Source organism: Hydractinia symbiolongicarpus, chromosome 5 (assembly GCF_029227915.1).
Source record: "Hydractinia symbiolongicarpus strain clone_291-10 chromosome 5, HSymV2.1, whole genome shotgun sequence".
In the NCBI taxonomy this organism is placed as follows: domain Eukaryota; kingdom Metazoa; phylum Cnidaria; class Hydrozoa; order Anthoathecata; family Hydractiniidae; genus Hydractinia; species Hydractinia symbiolongicarpus.
In genome coordinates this window covers 17,996,864-18,021,130 of record NC_079879.1, presented here as the reverse complement: position 1 = coordinate 18,021,130, position 24,267 = coordinate 17,996,864, and the positions used below count along the sequence as shown (strand labels likewise).

General features: G+C 35.6%; 4 protein-coding genes across 8 annotated transcripts in view; 3 read left to right on the top strand and 1 right to left on the bottom strand.

Moving 5' to 3' along the window:
* LOC130645054 (kinesin-like protein KIF15) overlaps nucleotides 1-6,449 on the bottom strand; it is a 46,075-nt gene extending 39,626 nt beyond the window's left edge. The window contains exons 1-2 of one of the 5 annotated variants that reach the window (XM_057450907.1): nucleotides 6,331-6,449; nucleotides 6,171-6,243 (exon numbers count right to left, since the gene is read on the bottom strand). In XM_057450907.1, coding sequence (XP_057306890.1) covers nucleotides 6,171-6,240 — 70 coding nt within the window. In that variant the 5' untranslated portion in view covers nucleotides 6,241-6,243; nucleotides 6,331-6,449. Of the gene's footprint in view, nucleotides 1-274; nucleotides 484-6,170; nucleotides 6,244-6,330 lie in introns of those variants that run through there. The other 4 variants (XM_057450908.1, XM_057450906.1, XM_057450911.1 and 1 more) reach the window with 4 other exon arrangements.
* LOC130645064 (uncharacterized) overlaps nucleotides 1-24,267 on the top strand; it is a 79,165-nt gene that overhangs the window by 15,332 nt on the left and 39,566 nt on the right. The gene's annotated exons all lie outside the window — the stretch shown is intronic.
* On the top strand, nucleotides 9,425-10,616 carry LOC130646016 (uncharacterized). The gene is made up of 5 exons (XM_057452148.1): nucleotides 9,425-9,468; nucleotides 9,521-9,807; nucleotides 9,852-10,207; nucleotides 10,304-10,378; nucleotides 10,557-10,616. The coding sequence occupies exons 1-5, from the start codon at nucleotides 9,425-9,427 to the stop codon at nucleotides 10,614-10,616; spliced, it is 822 nt and encodes a 273-aa protein (XP_057308131.1).
* LOC130646015 (keratin-associated protein 16-1-like) lies at nucleotides 13,887-22,027 on the top strand. Its single transcript, XM_057452147.1, has 4 exons — nucleotides 13,887-14,026; nucleotides 19,145-19,197; nucleotides 19,272-19,493; nucleotides 19,599-22,027. The coding sequence occupies exons 1-4, from the start codon at nucleotides 13,887-13,889 to the stop codon at nucleotides 21,920-21,922; spliced, it is 2,739 nt and encodes a 912-aa protein (XP_057308130.1). The 3' UTR covers nucleotides 21,923-22,027.

Here is a 24,267-nt window from a genome sequence, read left to right as displayed (position 1 = left end):
CAATGGGCATGTGTGCACTTTTGTGTAGGTAAAAAAGGAGGACTTTTACAGGGTAAAATAGCTATTAATAAAGATTGAAGATTTTTTTAGTAGCATAAGATTCAAGAGGAACTGGAATTAAGTTTTAACTAACTAGCTAACTAGCTAGCTAGCTAACTAGCTATATTCTTCTAACTTTTGTGAAATAGAATTCTCTAATTTAAAGCGATTATTTTGTAAACTATTGTAAACATTTTGGCAAGTTGTTTATTCGTAAAGTTATCTAGCTAGCTACCTTGCAGTTTCACTCCTCTTACTTTGCTCACCGATGGGCATAAATCAATGTAGGGTTGTAGGTAGGATGGCATCCTTGGAAAGTGATTTGGAGTATCCTGACTGGGTCAAGTTAACCTGTCCTCATTTTGATTTATTTTATCAAACAAAACAAAAAGCGGTAGCTATATTTGATCAGTGAGCGTTGCGAGCGAAACCCATTTGCCATTTAAGCAGCGAGCGTAAATATTTCTATGGTCATGAGCTATGGAGTTATATATGGGACAATATTCGTGTATGGTTTTCGTCGCGTCGTGAAAACTTTTCGTCGTGTCGTATCTTTCTTCGTGGTGTGGTTTTCTTCGCAGCGTAATGGTTTTCGTCGTGGCGTATTACTTATGTTGGTGTGATCTCATGTTTCGTCGTGTCGTATGTCACTTCGTGGGGTATTTCACTTTGAGGGGAAATAGTTATGCTTTTCTACACGGAATTACTAATTTCGTGAAGCTTTTACACAATATATTTCACTTTCTTTTAAGTGGCTTTGGTCTTTCTACTGGGTAAAGCTAGCTATTATTTTTGTAATTTTCTTTTAATTTTTACTGACGTCAACAGTGCATATCCAAAAAAAATCACCACCCCGTTATTTTGCTTCATTAATTTATTCCCGTAAATGATCGATTAAGCCCCCGGGGGCTTATTTGTCAAAATGGGTTTTGGGGGAGGGGGCTTATTCGGGAGGGGGTTAAATGGGAGGGGGCTTATAAGACTATGCAAAAATCTAGTGTGCTAAAAACAAAGATTTTAATAAACACAACATATCTTTCTAAAAGTATAATAGTAAAAACAAACACTAATCGATCTCAATATAATGGTTGGAAAGAGAAAAAGGAAAGTCGGACTTGTTGTTCCAGCAAAGAGTATGTTGCTTTGACAGGGAGCAAGATATTCGGAAATATATCGTTCGACAAGTTAAAAAAAAAGAAAAACATCCTAACTTTGAATTGGATATTGTAACCACGAGTGTTATTAGTACTTCAATAGTAGTATTTCCTCAGTCCCTATCAACTATACTAAAATTACTGTGAATTCAAATAAGCCCTCATGGGGGCTTATTCGGGAGTGGGGGCTTATTTGTCAAAATGGGTTTTGGGGAGGGGGATTATTCGGGATTGTTATTTACGTCGTGCCGTAATGTCAGAAAATTTAACGCTTAAGACAAGGTTTTTCGGTGCCAACAAAGGAAAATGAAGACATCATGTTGAAATTGCCCCTTACTAACAACCACACTGACACACCGTATTATAATAGAAGATATTGAATCAAAAAATAATCTTGCTTGTGTAACCTATTACCCACCCTCGTCCCCAGGGTTTTTTGCCTAAATAAATTATTTTTCGCAGAAAATAATTTATAATATTCTTATTCTTCCGTCAATATTCTTCCGTCTAAAATGTTAAAAGATAAAAAAGACACGTATTATCATCAACTGAAAATCCCTGAAGAGTCACTACATCCACTTTACTTTAAAAAATATGTAAATGCTAATTCGGAGAAGCTTTCAATGCTAATGCGAAGAAGCTTTTAAAAAATGCATGCTTCTCTGAAGACACCAAGGATTTGAAGGATACTCAGTTTCACTTATGAAGCTTATCATTCATACAAATATGTTCGTGATGTAATAGGTAAATTCAAGGGGAATGCTATACTGGGTGTGAAGTAGCTAGTATATTATGTCCTGGCTTAAACCACAGGGTCTATTGTAAAAGAATGTTCAGTGGAATTTTCCCTAAACCATCTTTCAAATGAAAGAGATCAATATTATAAAATATTTGTGTTATTTTTTTTCACCATGTACAGACTACTGAGACGTTAAAAGTGTGTTAGATGTTCAAAATTTGAACACACTTTTAGTCGGTAAGCAGATTCTTAAAGTGATGTCTTGATAAATGATAAAGGAAGGGGTGATCGATGGAGTGTTACACCTGAAGTCCGCGCAATATTTACTAAAGTTGAAAACCATTTCGTGAATAACCAGCTAACTTTGGTTAACATGTTGATGGCAAAGAAAGGGTAGCAAAACTATTAGAAAATGCATATATTTTGTGTAATGTCAATAACCTTCGAAATCTCTCTGCTGAAAACGTCGAAAAAGAAATAGTTTTGAATTTGTTGGATCACTTAATGACACTTTATCCTTGTACAAACCTTTTCTTTAGTTATAAATAAAATTCAACAGCATAAAATTATTTTCGAAAATGATAAGACCAAGTCGCTTCGAACCGAGATAAAAAAAAACATCTGTATCACTGGAAGAGGTCACTAAAAACCTTGTACTCTATAAAAACAGTTATTTTTATAGCCGCACATATGAAAAAAGCACTACTTTGGCAACAAGTTTTGGCACAACAAAACGTTTTATTTTATAGTCAGACACGTGTTATCAACCTCGTCCACAGGGCATCTTGTATCTTTTCGGAGACATTGGGGACGACGCGTCCCGGTTATAGAAAAGAGACAACGGTGCTGGGAACGAGGTTGACGTGTTATGCCTTTAAATCTTTGCTGGGATCATTCTTGTCATTCGATGGTAATTTTATTAAAAAACTTTATGGTTTTTCTAAACATAAAAACTACGTTCATGGGACTTTTTTTTTGTGGATTAATTGTGCCAACCCCAATTTTGTGAGTGTTTTGCATGGATTTGTTTTTTAGAGTCTGCGATTCACAAATAATGTGTGGATTTATTTTTGCAAATTCAATAAAAAAATTGAACATTTATTGTTCAAGTCATAAAAGTAAAAAAAAGTGAAGTATGTTGTAAAAACAGTATGTTCCAAACAACTATTAGAACTTTTTTCTCAAAGTTTAGAGCTGACCTTAATGAAAACAACAAAAAATTGTGATTTTTCACAGAGCGTTCATGCATACTGTATATATATTTTATGTTTTATTGGAACAAGCCACAACAACCGCCGTACTGGAAGTCAAGAATTTGATTAACATATATTTCATATTTTGTAATTAAATGAGTGTAATCGTGGTGAAAAAGACAAGCAGTTTGTTGAAGATACCATCCAAACTATTTAATTTTACCAACCTGACACGGCTTAAATAATGGTACATGAATAAGGAAGAAGTTCTTTGGGCAAATTAAGTGTTGGTGTGACACCTGGACTCAGCGTTTCTTTTAGTACTGGATCTCTTTAAAATTGCATTGAAAAATGTATAAATTAAGATGAATTTCTCAATCCAATACTTGTCAAATTCATTTTTACCAGCTGGTCTGCTGGTTTACTGTGGTCGACGTGAGACTGAACAGCTATAAATGAAACAATTAGCACCAGTAATCTTCAAGTAAATTTCCAAAATAAATCAAATAATACCTAAGAATTATTTTGTTTGATTCATCGTTGAGAATGGGACTGAGTTTAAAAATCGCAACAAAAAGATTAGCCATTGTTTCTGTCTAGACTATCTTTCTGAGAAGCTAAGCTAGCGAGCGAAAACCATTAGTCAATTAAACGAACGTAAATATTTCTTACCAGAAAACATTTTCAAAAAGATAGTCAGGTGTCCACTTATGACTTTTAGTAAAGTTACGCTTTGACCTCCAGATTAAAAGTAAATACTCAAATAGGTAAAATACTTAAAGAAAATATTTCTTGAAATATATTTGTCTGTTTGGTGTAACGCACCGGAGCTGAAGTGGCTTTTCGGCGCGAAATGCGCAAATCGAAATTGGAAATCGAACGATGTTTTAAAAATTTTTCTCTCAAGGAAGAGAAAAGGAAAGAGAATGCAAAAAAAAAAACTGCCGAGAATACTTGTACTTATACTATCATTTAAACAGAGGTAAATTATTAATATATAAATAATATTAACAAAGTTTAACATTTTTGAGTGAAAAAGAGAGACGAATTTAGGCTTGCAACAATATTACGTAAAATTTATTAGGCGAAAAACCTTCTTTTAATTTATCATTTATACAACTTGCTAACAAATTTTTTAAACAAAGTTCCGAACCTAGCATTCATTTCTATCTGCGCACTAAAATAACCATGTCTTTTATATTTTATACCTACAAAACGATGGCGATAGTAATAGATAGTTTTTGAATAGAAATATTCTGTACCAAAAGTTGTAAGGAACTTCTCGCCGTAAACAAAAAGTATAAAACTCACTTATCTTGTACCTTTTTTTTTTTTCTTTGCCTTTTTATTTGGTTTAGAGAAAAATATTTATATACTGTAAAAAACAATAGAATTTTTACTATTATTGTTTGATAAAGTGAACGCAAGGAGGGTGGTTTGATTTTTGTTGGCGTTGTCGTTATTGGCGTTATTAATGGTATTTTCGCTTCTATATTATAATACCCATATACGTCTGTCTGTTTGTCTGTCTGTCACGCAAAATTGTAGCTTAGCTGTGCAATAGCGAGAAACACGCAATGCGGGATAAAAAGGACGGGCGAACCCGTGGATTTTCCACGGGCTAACGACTAGTTGTTTAATAATGACAGATAATCTTCCTGCTTCACTGGGATTGATTGAGTTGAGTGTTTGTGGATGTCGTGAAGATTGCAGTACAAAAAGATGTAGCTGCTTTAAAAAAAATTTGTGTGCATGGACATGTAAATGTTCAACTGTTCGAATTACAAGATATGCGAAAATAGTGACGAAGAACTTGATACTGACTCAGGATAACTAGATTCATATTTCATTTTTGTTCTTAGGGTTCCATATTTTGTTCCTTTTTCAATAATGTTCGATACACGAGTCTGTAAATTATTGGTCTGTAAATTATCCCCTGCAGTGATTAAACATAAAATTTCAATTAAACAGAAAGATACCGAGGCGACCTAACAACTTGCTAAAATTCAACACAAAAAGAGCACTAATCACCAAGTTATAAACCCTCGTCCCCATAGGCCTTTTTGCCTTCGCGATATGAGAGATGACGGCGCGTCTTCTGTCATATCAAAAAGGCAAAAAACGATGGGAACGAGGGTGCAAGTTATAGTTATTTTTATCCTGGGTCAGTAAATTTACGGTCTGTATTTTATAACTTTAAATGTTAATATCTCACGAACGATACATTTTCAGCATGTTTTTTTATATTTTTATTGATCCCCTTGACCTCCTCATTTCAGCTAACTATTTTGTTGCTGACCGTGAGAGTCACATAGTTTGGTCCCGCCGGACCAAAATATTTGGCATCCATTTTTTGTTGTTGCTTATTTGTGACCTAAACAACAACCTCGAATCGCGCGTGTGCACGCAAAGCTTATTACAACTGCTATAGCCCTTATATTATTTTTTTATTTTATTTTAAAGTTAACTATGAATTGTATTTTAAAGTTATCCACACGCTTGTTTGAAACCAATGCTGCAATTACAGAGCCTGAGTCCTAAATTTCTTAAACCAAAAACTTGGAAAACAAAAGGAATGTTTCGTTTATTCATGGAAAATCAAGTAGAAAATAGAAGCAATCCTCTAGGTAAAACGTACACACTCTTTGCAATGTATTTTTAAATGTGTATGCCGTTTTTATTCGCTGAAAAACGAATAACCTTTTGATAGATTTTTAATAGATTTTTTACTATATATTCTAAAAAGAAACACCACTGGATACCTGTAATCCGCTATAATTAAAATTCTTTTTTCTTGATTACACCGCGAGTATAATTTTTCGCTTGCGAACATAGGGGACCTGTTTTCGCCTCCGCAACCCTTTACATCTTGTTAATTTTAACCGAGGCTTAAATCGGTGTCAAAACGCCATGACGCCCATACCTTTACCTCTCCCCCAGTTTCCAAGATTTATTTTTATAAACGTCCTCCTTCTCCTACCCTACTCTTCTTAGACAATAAAAATTTTCATGATCTTAAAAATGTTCTATATGTTATGTTCTTACCAAAACTTGAATCATTCATATTTTCCTCCTCTGCATCGTCTTCTAAAATGATCTTCACACCCTCTGCCATCTGCTGAAGAAAAAGACAACAAATGTTTTACTTGTGTAAATTACCAAGTGGCTGTGTTGTTATTTTTGCTACTTTAACTTTTATCTTTACCTACAACCTACATCTGAGGATTTTTGTTGCAATGACATTTACTGTTTTCATGTTTTGATTGTAAAATGTTTTTGCAGCTTCTTCTCGAACTACTTTGTTTCGAAACTTTCTATGACGAATACAGAATTATATATGATATGAGTGAATATATATTAAATTTTTAAAGAAAAAGTTAGCTTTCCTTCAAGTTGTTTGAAAGTACCTATTGACACTTTGAAATGATTCAAACAAATCTGCTTAAGAAAAAATTTATTATTAAAATGTTTGTATATCGATACGTTTTTACCACTTCGTACTTAGTCCGGCGACGGTTAAGATAGCTTTTTCTTTAACCTTCCATACGCCTCTCCACCCTCTTTCTCCTTAGCCGTACAATGTTTGTGCTTCTGTTATAACAAGTTGTAGAAAGTGTGACACACGAGGTGCAGGTTTAAGTGGCGTCGCCTTTTATTGCGTTTGAGTTTCATTGTTTGGAATATAATTCTATTCACATCATTCTAAATTGGATGAGAATCAACAATCTGTCAAAATATTCCTTTCAAGGTTGCGTGCTATATAAATTTTTAATGAATACACGTTTCAGAAAAGTTTTTCCTGCAGATATTATGTAACTACAAAATATTCTTTATTCATTGCAATTGAAAGAGATGGGACAAATTGATTCACTGATAAATCCAGATATGTGTTGTCATTTCAAACACCCGGGTGCTTATTCAAGAGCTGTTATTACACCCAAGATTAATTTTTTACTTCTGAGTAAAAAATTAAGTTTTGTATCTAAATATTACTTTGCTTTTTTATGTCTTTTGTTGGAGATTCATCGTTATTCTTAGTGCAAACACTGAATGGTAATACTAAAATTCTTTCACGTAGCAATCAACGAGACTTGTTGTATCTGTGGAATTTATCTCCATAATAATAGCCTATGTCTGTTTGTCTGTCTGTTACGGAAACACGAAAAGCAATATATAAAGGACGGGCGATCCTGTGAATTTTTTCACGGGTTGACAACTAGTCTTTTTAATACAGCCGTATTCCGTCTGCCTTTTTGTGCGTCAAAAGTGAGTTGTTTTAACCACGCACGAAATACAAGTTTGCTAGGGCAAGGACAAGAAACCCGTCAGGGGGCCCGCTAGCACAGGGACAAGTTCCGGCTAAAATAAAGGATCAATCAGGAGCTGATTTTTAGGTAAACGACCAATAAGGAACTGAAGCTCTTTTATTCCTTTACATGCGATCCCCCAAAAGCAGTTCGAAATTTGGCAAAAAGATCGGAGCAACTCAGCTGGAGAAAGGAATAAAGTTAACGGTTTGCTTTATTATCTGCTTTGCCATGCTTCTAACAATACTATTTGCACTTTAACAAGATTGCAGTTTTTTAAACTACTTTCTATGCATTGTTTCTGTTTGTTTTCATCGGCTAGCCTTATTTATTTCTATACTTTTGAAGTTTTTAATTGAGTGCCTCCAAAATTCTGCAGATCAACGTAACTTACATGCAGGTACTGTTGTTGTCTTGCCTTCTACATTTTTCGACTCACTCTGTAACATGCCTCAGTCGTACCTTGATGCAATGGCATTGGTTTTAAAGAAAGGTAAACTGGATTTGTTCTTTAGTTTTACTTGCAACCCAACATAGCCAAATATTTTAAAAATATTATTTATTTAAATATTTAGAAAAAGAAAAGGTTTTAATCAATCTATTGCTTCCATCCGGGTCCGTGAAAAAGTAAATTACTTTAATTGCTGTGATTTGATTGGTTAATTTCGATCCTCTAATTATCTCTTCAAAAAATAAATAGCCAAAGATGATTACGATCATTGCCCGTCGATGACAGCTGTAGCTGTCGAAACGTAGCCTAGAATAAACTCGCTTGTTCATGACATGATAATATTTATATTATTCAATAGCCAAATATTGTTACTAATTTTTTGCCTGGTCAATCTGCTTGTGATAGACAAGATTTGATTGCAAGGGTGTTTAAATCAAAATTACTTGCTTTAAAAAAAGATTTAAAAGATGGTGTATTAGGCGTTCTGTGTGCACATGTAGGTGTTATGGAATTTCAGAAATAGAGGTTTACCGCATGTTCATATGCTTTTTACATCTACACAATGAGGTTAAATTACGAAATGCTGGTAATATTGATTCATTAATTTGTGCACAGATTTCGGATCAAAACCAAGATGCTGAATTGTATGATATAATAAATTCATGTATGATCCATAAGCCATCATCCGTTATCAATGTAGACAGATACCCCATGTACCATTGCTCTTAAAATAGAAAACCGGTGAGAATTCGAAACTTGGATGTTGATAATAGGTGGGTTGTGCCTGGGTAACCCTTTCCTATGTAAAAAATATATGGCACATATCAACTTGGTAGCGTGTGTGTCAATTAAAGGTGTTAAGTATTTGTATAAATATATTTACAAAGGTTATGATACTGCACATATAAAAATAAATGAGAGCATCGATCATGATGAGGTAACGACATTCTTAGATGCTAGATATGTAACTTCACCTGAAGCAACTTGGTGTCTCTGTGAATTTGCTATGCATACTCAGAGTCATTCCATCATAACACATTCTGTTCACTTTCCAAATAACCAACAAGTGTTTTTTAGGGAAGGCACTGAGGCTGTTGCTGCTGACAGGGATGAAGACTTTGAGACGATGTTAACAGCCTGATTTTAATGAAACAGCAGAACGAGCATGCTCAACGATTTTTGTACACTAAAATACCTTACCACTTTGTTTTTTGGAATACACAACAACAAAAATGGTGGGTAGTTAGGTAACGCGGTGCTGAAGGGATAGTAAGTAAAATGCATAATGCCAGCATCCGCGAAGGTGAAAGGTATTTTTTGCGCGTCTTTTTATTCAATCTCCCTGGTGGTACTTCTTTTGACGACTTAAGACATTTCGCAAGCTCAGCACGAGAATTGTTAGCTGATGACAATCTTTGGATTCGCACTATGAATGAGTTAGTGGAATATGCTTCTCCATATCAAATAAGAAAAGCATTTTTTTATATCGATTCACGGTGAACCAAATGACCCACATAAATTGTGGGACCTTTCGTGCTGCAATGACGCCATCATCCGGAAACGCAAGCAGAACAAATGGTGCTAGGTAAAATTAAAGGTGTTATTTGGCAATTTGGTAAGAATTTTACTGATTTTAGTCTTCCTGCTTTGCAGCAAGCTTTGCTTGATGAATTACCAAATGTTAAAGTAATAAGACAAGAGGCTCTAAATGTCAGGCCTTTGTTGAATGCAGAACAACTTGCTAGCAGATTCCATTCTGAATGTTTTGAAAACAAGAATTTTACAAATGTGTTTTTCCTAGTTAGGCCAGGAGGTACAGGTAAAACTTTTACATACAATTATATTATTATGGAAGTTATTGCAAGACATTTGTGCGTTGCTACTTGTGCATGGACAGGTATTGCTGCCACATTATTGCAGAATGGTAAGACTGTCCACTCCTTTTTCAAATTACCAGTCCTGTCTTAGACGGCTCTGCATGTAATGTTAAACCTAATAGTTACCATACAGCATTTTTAAGAAGGCAACATATCATTATATTTGATGAAGCCAGTATGATACCTAAATCTCTTGAAGCGATTAACAACATGTTTAGGGATAAATGTAATAGTAACATTCCTTCTGCTGGTAAAGTTATTGTTTTAGGAGGGTATTTTCGTCAAGTACTTCCAGTTGCAAAGAGAGCTGGACGAGCACAAATAGTAGAAGTCTGTTTAAAGAGTTCCACTCTATGGCCCTTGAGTCGCATTTCCCACTTTCATACTAACATGAGAGTTGAAGAAGGAGAACAAATACTTGCAGAAGTCTCTTGCCACAAAAAACAGGTGATCTATACAAAGACGTTTTTCTCAATGAATGTGTTCTACAACCGAATAAAAATATTGTCACCTCTATTTTTATGCAATTTGATGTTCTGTCAGACGACCAAGAGGAAATTGATTTATATCCGTCGTAGTCCATCGAGACTGGAAGAGCTAAATCGACTTTATTTGGCTGTAAAAGGCCAAATTACAGCATGTTAAGGCCTGTGCACGAAATTAGCGGTATTGTTAGGGTTGGCGCAAAGGAAAATGACTTGGGACATCATAGTCCATTGGGATTGATAAGACTAAACCAACGGCCACCTGTCTGGGTGCCGGGAACCACATAAGACATGTGTATTACCCTTGTTAGGCTCCACAAGGTCATACTGCAGTCTTTGATGGTCTGTGCAGACAGTTAGCGGTGTTCTAAAGGCCTGATGGTAAGGAAAACAACTTGGGACGTAGTAGTCCAAGCTCGACCCCAGCACCTTTTACCGTGCCGTCACACTTTGAACAAATTGTTGTAGGCAATGGTTTAAAATCGGAAACGTTTAATCCATGTTCTGAATATTTTGTGCTGTAAAGGTTTTTCCTTTCCACTTTCTGAAAAAATTCTTGCCAAATGATTTTTCAGCACAAATTCTACACACTCCTTGCCACCTCTATAAACCTTTTTAGGCGTAGATGGCAACATCTTCTGCAACAATAGAATAACAAAAGAAACACCAGCATCAAAAAAAAAATCTTGAAAAAGGGATAAAAAAAGAGATTAAAAAGGAAAGAATAATGCTTTTTAAGTATTTAAAACCAACATCAACAACGGACACCACATCTTTGGTGCCATATTTGTTCTTTTCTCTCTTTAAGGAATTTTGTTGACGCCAGCTAAAGTGGTTGCATAATTAAGGTAATACCTTGGGCCAATCAGATGCGATACGATGACCAGCCTGTTCCAGGGCTATTTCGGTAGAACTATCAGAAAGCGCAGCGTTGTTGAGGAGAAAATAGTCCTAACGACAAGGTTGGTAGTAGTCCTTTAAAACTGAAAGAAATAGCTCGATTGCCACCGGTCCGGGGAAATAAAACCCCGTGGTTTACGCGTATAGCCTTTATTAACCTTTATTAAGACAACTTGGGACGTCGTATTTCATTCAGACTGAAGGAATAGACTGATGGCCACTGGTATAGGTGCGTGGAACCAGATGGTTTACGTGTATGGCCCATATTAGGATCTGAAAGACCATATTACTGTCTTAGGCCTGTAAAAGTAGTTTGCCATATTGTAAGGGTTTGTGGTTACGGAAAAAAGTTGAGACATCGTAGGCTATTGAGACTGGAAGGACTACACCGTGGTTACCGGTGTGGACACTTACAACCGCAGGGTTTACGTGTATGGCCCTTACAAGACTTTAAAAGGCCATATTTTTTTCCATTAGAAAGTCTGTGCACGTAGTTAGCAGTGTTCTGAAGTTTTGGTGCTGAAGAAAAGGACTTGGAATATAGTAGTCCATAGATCGATGCTCGCCGGTATTGGCGCCTAGAACCACATGGTTTATGTGCACGATCCTTCTAAGGCTCTAAATTGCTATATTACAGCCTTCGGATGCCCGTGCACGTAGTTAGCGGTATTGTAAAAGCATGTCACTAAGGAAAACAGACGTCGTTGTCCATTGAGACTGACAGGACTCGATCAGTGGACACTGGGATGGGTACCTGCAACCGCATGGTATACGTGTCTGGCCCTTATTAGGCTCTAAAAGACCATGTTACAGCGTTGGCCTCTGCACGTAGTCAGCGTTATTGTTGGAGCTTGTCGCTAAGGAAAAAGACTTGAGCCATCGTAGTCCAATAAGACTGGGAGGGCTGGACAGATGCCCAGCTGTCTGGAACCACTTGATTTACTTACATGGCTCTTGTTAGTCTGTAAAAAGCTGTATTACATCGTTTGAAGGCCTGTACACGTGGTTAGCTGTGTGCTTCTTCATATCGAACTTCATGTCGAACTTCATTATATCCAAGAAACTTCGTAATCGACTAGCGTGGAACTTGTCGGATTTGGCTGAGATGCTCTGTTGGAAATGTTTGACGAAAAAAAACACTGTTCAATAACACTAAAAGATTTCTCAAGTTGAACCATACTAACTAAAAATAACACAAAAAGTCGACTTTCAGCAGGGAACTTTCAGCAAGGATATTTCGTGAAATTGTGAGCACCAGCTCAATCATTTATTGAAATATTGATATTCTGATATTTATTGAAAGAATTATCAGCTCGCGCTCTTTTCAGTACCGAATCCAAGTCAACTGCTAATTGTTTCAACTCGATGTGGGTGACTGAATTGACCAATTCTTGAGCAGCATATCCTAAAATAATATTACCAAAGAAAGGGAAATTTTGATTAATCCCATGAAAATTAAACTGTCTGGCATTTTTAGACAATCAGCTATAAAACAACCCAGTTGCTTATTTATTAACACTTTTTGTGGTCACTGTTGTTACCTCTAAACAACCTGGCCTTAATATCTTTTTTATCAAGAAAGTAATAAATTAGTGGAATATTAAGTTAACAGCCCATGTTCTTATCTCTAAACAACGCCTGGCTCTTCGCAGTCACCATAGACTGCTACTACGTAAAGCAACAATATAAAAAATAATTTCAAGTGTCTTACTAGACAATTAACTATTAATTATCAGAGCAACCATTCCACCTATACAGAGGTGATTCTAGAAAAGATTACTTAAATTTTTCAAGTTAAAGAATACCCACTGTATTCTCAAAAACATGTAGTCTTGAATAAATTATTCGAAGTTTCCATCACTTTGTAAATGAGACTAAAAAGCCGATGAGGGCCAGTATGGTACTATACAGGCGCCTTTAACTCCTGTTAAACTTCTGATATAACTGATTACGCGAATTAGACAATTGGTTAGATGAACAAGCAAACTATTCTCAAACCGCCTGTCTTAGGTGAAAGTATTGGCCGCCTCTGTTCCAGGTAAGAAGATTTCGAATTGAATTTCGACCTCATTTATCTTCACGGAATTCAAAGAAGCCTTGAGTGATTTTCCAATCATGTGGGTCGACAATTTTAGAAAAAAATCCGCAGTCCGCTTGCTATTTCTAGGAATCCAATTCACTTCTAATTCAATGTTATAAGGTCAAGTCAAATTGTAACTTTTCTTTGGCAAGATCCTACAAATCTGGTTTCTGCTCCCGCTAGAACTTTTGTACATGGCTTCTCTATTGTCAGTCACCCATAAAATAGATTTATTACCTAATTTATCGTGAAAAGATTCAAAACCAAACCTTATAGGTTCGAGCTCTCTCCATGTTAAACATTTTGTGGATTCAGTAGCTTCAAACATTTTATGAAAAACAATCGGTATATTATTTTCATTAACTTCATGCCTTAGCTTCTTGAGGTTAAGGCATAATAGGTAATAACGGCTCAGGGGCTACAAGACCCTGGGGACTTGTATCTGGATGTACAACAGTTTTTAATACAGATCTTTTAATTACACTTCTATTGTTTAGACGAATGATATTATTTTTGCAAAACAGAATTTCTTTATGCGCTTCAGGAACATCAAGAATACTGAACCCGGCATCCCATGAGGGTAATTCATCAATGACTTGCAAATAAATCTTGTACGTAATCAAATTACGTTAAACAAAGAAAGAATTAATAACACACGCTCATGAGTGATTTTGTAAGTATTATCGACAAAAAGCCATGTCATAATCTAATAGGATCCCATAGGGATTTTTTTTCTTTCGATACGAAACCAGACTTGAATAAAAGATTTGTAATCATTCTAGAAGCTTGTACAGAACTATCGTAAGTATAATCTGTCCCAGCCTCGTCATCTATGTGAACGGAAATGTTTGTATCTTTTTTATGTCAAGTAAAAACGATTGGTCTTAAATGTTTAGTAAACAACCTTGGGGCGGGGGAAAGTTCAAAAGATAACAACGTAAAAACAAAATATCTTTCTTTATTTCCAATTTTCGAGGAAAACCCAAGTTAATTTTGGTGTTTAGTCACTATACCCACATAATGGTAATCCTTCTTAAAATCAAACTTGAAAAGAAAGCTTATGGGGCGAACAAATTCCTGAAAAACTAGCCAATCATCATGTGTTCATTTGGGAGATTTTAATTAACGTGACGAAGATCTAATATCAATCTTTTCTTGCCAAAAGGTCGAGTATCCACAGACAAGGATTCGCTACAGCTGGCCGAAATAGTACTTCAATCACAGATCCCACCCTTATAAGCTCATTTAGAGTCTCAGAGACGAAAGCTTTATTGTCATTAGCCAATTTAATTAAATTTATAATAAATTTATTTATTCTTCCCAGAACCTCCAACGTTTTTTCAGTCTACCTTTTACACATTTTTAATCTAATTCAGAATTACAGTAAGCTGTCTCTTTTCTTTTTAAGAACTCAACTTTAAAATAAAATGAAAAACACTTATCTTTAGGGATTTGTGCACCCCCAGTGTCCTTTCCAATGTCCTTTTTTCTCTCCACATTTAAGATTAGGTTTCGGCTCTGCTTGTTGTGGCAAGGGTGCTTTTGTAACAAGGCTTTCGAGTTATTATAGACGAAGGTTACAATTTTTTTGATTATTTCTGAGGAGTACGGTTCTCAGCAGCACGATTTTTTTTTAATATCTGAACCGCTAGCCACACTATCTGACTCATATTCAATCACTGTTCCTATCCAGCTGATGACTTATCAGCATTTCTGATAAGTTTGTTTAGCATCGATGTTTTGTATAGCTTGTTTAAACCTTCTTTGAAGCTCTGTGTTTCAAGTCGTCCCCGAGAAATTAGAATATCTTCTTTCTTTCAATATTCTTCTTTCAATTCAGAATTAAACTGGAATTGCTTGCTATTAGCCTTATACTTGAATTCATGATTTCTTACGTGATGATTACATGATTACGTTTCTTAGTCGGTTTTTTAATTTCAGATTTCATATCTTTCTACAAGGCAGAAAATTGTGAATCACAATACTTTTTTAATTTTTTCAAACTGTCCATGATTCTTACTGCACAACGCTATCTATAGACTTATGAGTAATCTGCCCCCCCCCCCCCCCCCCACTGTAATAACTTATATCACGTGATATCGAAGCGCCAAAAGAGCAAAAATAAATTCATGAAGTAATGCTATTGCAGTAATAACTTCAAAAGTGATAAAACAAATTACTATTTATAAAATGCACTTGGTTCATATAACTGAGCTATCATTGAAAAATAACAACATTTCACGGCCTATGCCTTTTTTTCATAGACACATTAATTTTAACCAAACTTTGTATTTTACCCCCAGAAATTTAAAACTTTAAAATCCCTGAAAAAAACAAAATTACAACTTAGATATTTTACTTATTAGAAAATGAATGAGGTCACCAAGGTCAACACCCAGATATGAGATAATGACACCTTGCATTTTTGATATTTAAAACAACCAAAATACAAATTCCAATCAAGGGGTTGTTCATATGGGGCGAGCCAGCCCGGTTAACCGGGCTGGCTCACTTAGGCGGATTGATATTGTGTTACTTTCATATGAGGCGAGCTGGTCCGGTTAAGCTGGTTGAAAAAAGTCAAGAAAGTTGGTCCATATATTTTTATCGCGTTCTAAAGGAAATTTAAATTACAGGGATTCTTAAAAAAAAATGTAATCCATGAAAATTAATTTGTTAAAACAACGATAAATACACAACAATAAAATTTGATGATACTGTTATTCTTCTGAAATGTTTTTATACATTTATTGTTCCCATGCATATAATATATTGTTTTCACCAATAGTTGCCAAAAAAGGTAACCTTTAATATTTTTTAGCATTTCTGTACAGAAAAAAAATGCTTTCTACAAATAAAATAATTTTGATCATGCTCAAAAATAGAGTAAGTCAGCTCGGTTAGCTGGCCTGGTGTGATCATATGAAAAAATTCCATCCCGCCTTGCCGAGATCTCGGTTAGGCGGGCTGGCTCGCTTCTCATATGAACACATGCATTTTTATAAGGTTTTCTAAAGCATGACGAGATCTCGCCTAACTGAGGCAGCCCGGTCACCCTGGCCAGCTCGCCTTCATATAAATAGTCCCTAACAAGTCCCTGCACACAAGCTTTAATTTGTAACATAGTGAAAAATTAATAACCGCACGAAAGTTAGTAAACTTCAGTTAATTAAAGCTTTATTACATGACGCGGAAGTTTAATCGAAGTAATCAAATGTAAAATAAAAATGTTTTATTATGAAATAAACGAATGCAGCAAATGCACAACATCTCAGATCTCAAATATCGACTTCAGTATGGCAACCGTCGTTCAAGCGTGCGGCTTCAAGCTGGTATTATTCAGTGATCCTCAACAATGAAAGGAGAGTAAATGAACAATTGATCATATGTTCTCAATTAACTAATGGTTGCTGCTGCGAAAATTTGATTTAAAAGGTATTTAACTGTGTATTGAATTACCACCCTAGCTGTATCATTATTTGTTTATGTTATTCTCATTAGATAACTTTCGTCTTGTTATTGAAGTACCCATGTTTCAAACTCGTAGTGTGTACTTTTGTTTAGAACAATTGTGCTTTATCTGAGCCAACGACTTCTACGAATATTACACTTATAATCCTCTAATGATTATTAGATGATTCTATGTTAATTTGTTTTTTCTTTTGTCCAAATTAGACAAAATTACGGAAATGGGGAAAGTTCTGTAAACAACATACAATGATGAATAAAAATCTTTTAAAAAAACAATTCATCAAAGGTCGGTCGCATGAACCTAGCCATGATTCTTCAGTGTTTAATTTGAGCTTTTAGCCTTTTTTATAAACAAAATTCTTTTAAAAAAGTAGCTAACTTTTTCTTGCAAAAAAGTTGAGAAATTTGAGCAATAGCTATATGTTGTATCGGCTTATAAAAAACATTAAGGCGTAGAAAAAGAAAATTACGAAGTATAAACAAAATATTTTTCGCAAACTGTAACATCATCATGCAAAAATTTAATAGTTTCAATTAAGGAAAACTAAATGAGCTTCACAAACCACAAATCCCATCTAACTCTATTTAGTCTTTAAGATATCAAGAGGAATCATTTGATCGAGCAGATGCAACACAAGATTCTATGGAAAACGAAATTAAATATATTGAAGCACCAAAAACTGCTACGAAAATTAAATTAACATGGTTTTTTACCTTCAATAGTTCTCGTCAATTGAATTAATGCGCTCGGCGTTTAATAATATAAAAAAAGGATTATAATAAAATTCTTTCTTAGGTAAGCCTACCTGTGCATAGGCCCACCCGCGTATAAGCCTATGGTTTTCCTTATCGATATTTAAAACCCGTGTATAGGCTTATCCATCCTACACATTTTTGTATTTTTTCCATGAAGAAAGAGATACAACGCAACAAAATGTTTTATGAAAAAAATAAAATTTATGGTAGAACATAAACAGAATAAAAACATTTTTAGTCTAATGTGTTATGCACATTTGTCAAGTGTTGGTATTGCCTCAGCATGGCCCTATTTAATAGCCTTTGTAAACCGTAGAAATTACACACACTTTAAAACCACATAGGCGTCTAGAAAACCTGTTTATGGATGAAGTTTTTAAGATGAATTTGCTACTTTTTTATTTTTACTTGCTAAATAAAAGAAAATTTTTCCTTTATTATTCTTATTGGCGGTATAAAAGCTGCGGTCTGTAAAATATATTAAATCTCAATAAATCGAAAGTTTGGTTTAAGGACAAAACAGAGAGGACACGATGAGCTGTATTTGTAAAAACATACTAGGCTATACTAGACTTAAAAAGGTAATAAATACCTCTAAAAAGATTATTGTTGCTGAGGCTAGCTTTATGCTCAATAAACTTTTATGTTTCTGTGTAAAATTTTGAAGGATATAACTAGTCAGCTAGGTAGCTAGCTAATTCAAAAGGTTTGAAGCTTATTATATTAAAAAGTTTGAGTTAAAAGCAACGTACTTGTATCAATAAATTATGGATATCCAATATATGTAAGGAGCTTTTTTTGTCATTTTTAGGGATATTTGGATGCCCAATATGATATTTAAGATGATTTAAGTTGTTGATTTGTCCTCAGTGATCATAAACTTTTTAACCGCCATGAGCTCGACTTTCGTGGAAGTCACTAAAGTCGAAAACCAACAGCTGTTTCGCAGCCCCTTAAAAATGTAGGTTTAATTACAGCGATCTAAATTGACACCAGTAAGAAACTAATGTGTACTTAACTAATGCGCAAAATTCAAAAGCGCTATATTAAGTAAAATGTTAATTTTCTATAACAATAAGCTCATTAAACTGGTAAGACTGCACATTAGCTTGACAACTTTGATGAGCTGGTACATTAGTTTTGATTGTGTCTCATTCAATGTTATATTGTTGGTACGTAATAGTAGAAAGGTATGTCAAAAGAAAGACTTACGCCTTTTAGTTGTGGTATGTGTTAAGAAGGTAATATCCCTATATCGTCTACGGCATGTGCTGGGAGATATTATTGTATAAATAATACAATCAGTAGAGCAATCGCTCGACAACCAAAAGGTTCATCATCTTGGCAAAACTCGAGAAGCTATATTGTGCAAGTTTACCAGTTTAATTATAATAATCTCACATATGCACCGTTCTTCCTATAATATGAATCTGTAACTATTGTCATGAAGGGTCTACTCTATAAAAATTTCCTCTTCTTCACTGATTTCCACACGCACCAAAATTCGGGTTTTTTTTTTTTTTTTAATTTTTATTAAAATTTCCCATTGATAGGTGTCGCGTTAGCTTTTTGTTTTTATAGAGGAAATACGACAATGATGTTCATAAAACATAAATAACATAAAATGATGAAAATGATGCCCTCTTTGGTGCACTAATTTGATTATTTAAACCGTCTATAAATTTATTTTAGAGTGGAGATGTTTATTTGGTGGTGTTTAATCAAAGTCTGTTTCTTCCTTAACTGTAAGTGAATATTAGTATACAGTTACTTCTAATATTTGATAAATCATTTTCAAAAATGACATTTTAATTCGTAGATTACGTGGAGGTTCGAACTGAAAATCTACGCAGTAAAATTGACATATTCCGTCGTGAACTTCAAGTTTCTGACTGCCAGCTACGTAGATTAACAAATGTTGAAGGGACAAAGCCTGCATGTAATGAGGATGGGAGTTACCAAATTTATCAATGTGATCAAAATTCGGCTCCACATAATAAGGAATGTTGGTGCGTGCACGAAAATGGTCAGATGATTAAAGGTAAGTTACAAACTTCACAAGATTGTGTATGTTCGGTTTACTCAGGGTAGGAAGGTGAGATTTGTTTACTCTTCACATGTTAAATTAAATGTTTTACATTTATAGGAACTATACGTTCATTTAAACCTGGGGGAGTCGACAAAAGATTTGAGGAGTGCAAGAAAAGCCGAAAAGAGGCGGGGGTACCACCCCCTGCACCACCAATATCAAGTACTACTGATCCTAGACTTGGCTATCAGTTATTGCCTCAATCTAGTTTCGCAAGTAACGTGGATCCTTTTATATACAATATGTTGGCCCAAAGTTGGGATCCTGTGATGGGTGCACCGCCTTGTCCATTTCAATGCCAATCGCCATGCCCATATCCTTGTGTTTCTCAACAAATGAACTTAATGCCAATGCCTCAAATGCCATGTCCTTTGAATTGTGTTCCAGGCAATTGTCCGGCAGGGTGCCCAGCATCTCAACAGGCAAATCAGCCAAGCTCGTGTCCAAACTATTGTCCCCAATCGAACTGCCCTAGTGGTTGTCCAGTAACACCAACGCTGCCGATTTTTTCTCCAAGACCATTGTGTCCACAACCATGCTTGTTTTCAAATTGCCCGATTGGATGTTTGCTCACTAAAAAACAAATGAACGGATGTCCAAATCCATGTCTTCCTCAATCTTGTCCAAGTGGATGTCAAGTTACCCAGTTATCACCGCAACAAATGCAACAAATGTGTCCACAGCCATGCAGCGGACAATCCTGTCCAAGCGGGTGCCCACTTACAACTGCTACTAATCCACCCCAATGTCCGAGACCATGCTTCAGAACATCTTGTCCAATTGGTTGTCCTATAACGTTATCTAATACCTCCCCGATCCAAATGCCACCAGCGTTGCCAATACAGCTTCCAACTGGTGGATGTCCAAATCCTTGTCCTCATCCCTGCCCACCTGGTTGTCTCTCGAGTGGAAATAGTATACAAAATATTGGATCTCAAACACCATGCCCATCACCCTGTCCACCTTCCGGCTGTCCAGCTGGTTGTGGTACGGTACAGAGAACAAATAATCAGCCTACTTCGTGTCCTCAACCTTGCCTACTACCTTCATGCCCAATGGGTTGCTTTCCTACAACACGATATTACTTTTCACCAGAAATAATGGTTCAACAAACGTGTCCCCAGCCTTGTCAACCGCCATCGTGTCCGATCGGCTGCCCACAAACTACTTCAACCATGCCGTCTTCCTGTCCACAACCATGCCAAGCACCATCTTGCCCTGTTGGGTGCTTGTCAACGCCACGATATTACTTCTCCCCTGAAGTAATGATCCAGCAAATGTGCCCACAACCGTGTCAACCTCCATCATGTCCCGTTGGTTGTCCACAAACAATGACTTCAGTACCAACTTCGTGTCCTCAACCTTGTATATCACCATTTTGTCCAACAGGGTGTGCTGTTTCGTCATTACCATCTCCACAACAAATGTGTCCTCAGCCCTGTCTTCCGCCATCTTGTCCATCTGGTTGTCCAACGACAATGAATACAAATCCGTCCTCATGTCCACAGCCATGTCAAGGCGTCATGTGCCCGATGGGCTGCCAGAGAAATTCAAACTACTTTAACCAGGTTCTATCACCTACCCAAACTTGTCCAACTCCATGTTTACCTAATAGTTGTCCGCCTGGATGTCAGCTTCAACAAAATATACAGCAAATATTGCAGCAAACTTTCAATCAGATACAACCTCAAATTGATCAAATTTTGCATCAAATATGCCCAACACCATGTCAAGCACCATCATGTCCAAATGGTTGTCAACCTACGCCTGAACCAACCCAAATGTGTCCTCAGCCATGCCAGTTACCATCATGTCCATCAGGATGTCCACAAACCGCTTCAAAGCAGCCTAAGTTGTGCCCCAGGCCGTGTCCAATACAGTCTTGTCCATCGGGATGTCCCGTTACTTCTATTCTTCCAGTTCAAAGTCCTTTACCACCTCAATTGTGCCCACAACCTTGTCCCCCTTCATCCTGTCCAGCCGGATGCCCAACATTGTCAGCCCCGTTCCCAGTGCCGCAATGTCCGCAACCTTGTTTTGTAAACTGTCCCCCTGGATGCACACAAACGACAAAGTATTATTTTTCTCCTGAGATGCTACTATCACAGATGGTACCGCAGCAACCTCAAGTTATAACCATCCCTCTCGTCATGTCAAGTCCAATGTTCCAGCAATCACTGCCACAGTTACCGAATTACTGCCCTCCGCAATGCCCAACAATTGAATCTTGTCCTCCAGAATGTTTTATGCAGGCTGCTGGACCAATAATGTCTAATACGCATTCCTCCAACTGCAACTGTGAATCTCAAGATAAAAACATGTGTAAATGTTCCAAATCGTCACAATCGACAAAAAACGTTGCCGAAGAAGAAAAGCAGTGAAAAATAATTATTTTTTGTACAAAAATAAACTTTATTTTTCTATTAGTTAACCAGATTAGTGGAGTGAAAAAATTATTTATACCTCAATTCCCTTGATTCTGACGATTACATTCTTTTCACTTGTTTTGCAATACATTAGGTGTAAGCCATAATTAATTGAAATTAGGTGGTTCTATGTTGACAGATGGGCTGAAGTATTTTGAGTAAATACAAAATTGAGATGGGGACGCGAGAATTTGGTGTCCGTAAAATACAAGGAGCGCAAAAATTTAAGGAATTAAGCATCAAAGACTATATGCAACGTAATACGACGATATGTGAGCGCTTTTATGTTTAATTATAAACTCCGTTAAACTTTTTTTTTGCTATTTCTGTACTTTTTCCGTTCTTCATGTCATATAACATATAATTGTTTCTATCGAGTATCACTGCTCAATCATACTTTAAATTATAGTGATGAACAGTTCACATTTATTTGTTGCTTCTGAAAGGCTTTTTGCATTCTTGATTTCTTGATGTTGTGTAATTTATTTATTTATTTATTTATTTATTTATTTATGTAATAAAAGAAGAAAGAAATAATTATCCTTCCCTCTCAGTTTGTACTAAAATTTTTTTCATGGGGAACTTTCGCTCACAAACAGCATTTATCCTGTACAACTATCATAAGAACAATAATACCTTGTAAAATACTTTGTACAGAAAGAAACAGGATTTAATTTTGTATCCTTCACCTCTGAAAACATAACACCCTGCTGACTTCAAATGGAAATTAAAATAATGTTTACTTCCTATGTATATCATACAATGAAATCAATATTTTATATCACTTTATTCTCCACCTTGTTTCCATTTTAATAAAAGTTTCTTATGAAACATAAATTTTTCAACAATTCAAAAAAAAAAACAATTATGAAATTGATTTAATGAATAATCTAATGTTCTAAACTTTTCCATGCGCTTAAAGGTTTTTCTTGACTGATGAAGTTCTCGCCCCCACCCCCACTTAATAATGTCTACCTAAAGCAGATCTGAGGAAGGGAAATTCTGTAAGTAAATTAAATTCTGGTTTCTCAGGCTTTCGTTAAAATCGTATGCATCCTGTCTCCGTCTTCTTTGATTTAACTATTTTTAAAAATACTGCATTTTTTAACGAACTTTTTGAAGAAGAAAGTGTAAAGTACAAGTAGTAGTAAGAAAAACGTTTGCTACTTTCCTATTTTTTTTGTCTAAATTGTCAAAGTTTAAGTACCAAAGGTTGCCATAATGAAATAAAATTTTTCTGATAATTAAATTTAGGGAATTTTTGTGCTTTGAAATTCTTTAATTGCCACTAAGGCTATGAGGAAAAGTATGTTCTCACAAATACTTTTAGTTCCGTCATTCGCAAAATTAAATTCCCGCGAAATTTATTTTTAACGAAACCTTGTTTCCAGCAAAATTTGGGACTAATAATAATAAAATAATAAGTCATTTGTTTGCACTGTAGAAGTGTGAAAAAATGTTCGTCGGTGACTTTATACCCGAGAATGTACGTCAAGGATAGAGATGACGATTCCTCCGATAAATCTGATTGGGACATAGACTTTGAAGTTAATAAGGGATGCAATGGCTTTAACTATTTGATGAATAGCCGTAAAGAATATCAGGCTAGGGTTTCAGGTTGAACACAATAGGTCTATTGATGCCCTATTGGATCGCAATTAGGACATTTACACTTCCGTTTACCATATTCACACATACTTTACACCTTACAGCTTTTGCACCTTAACCTTATCGTAACATGCTCGCAAAACCCCTGCCATATTCTCTGCATATGTGTCTTTATTTGTTTTGTTCATAAACATAAAGATAACTACAACCAAGTTCTTGTTTTGCCATGCTCACATATTGACCCACTTAGGCATTCTTTACGTCCTGATATTTTCTTTTGATGCTTTCAGTCGTTGTATCGAGATTGCTGATCACCATGCGCGCACTTTTTACGTTCTTTTCACGCCTTGGCAGCAACCAAGGAGTTGATGCATTGCCTTGCCAGTTGGTCGTAGTTTTTTTACCATGAAGTAATTATTCTCTGTTGTTCTAAACAAGAAACTGCCGCTGACTCAGCGCAAATAGAAAAGTTGAACTAGTCCGACTTTTGCACCCGTGCTTTAGCATTTTGGACAATGAAAATGAAGAAAAACATAATCCTGTACAATGTTTGTTTACATGTGCACAACAGCAAAGTGAAACGATATTGCAACTTACTGACACCAGCAATCTTTTTTCTCTGACTATTAAATTTTTTTAAGGAAATAATAATTCTGAAGTAAAATATGTTTACATGCACACGGTACAATATT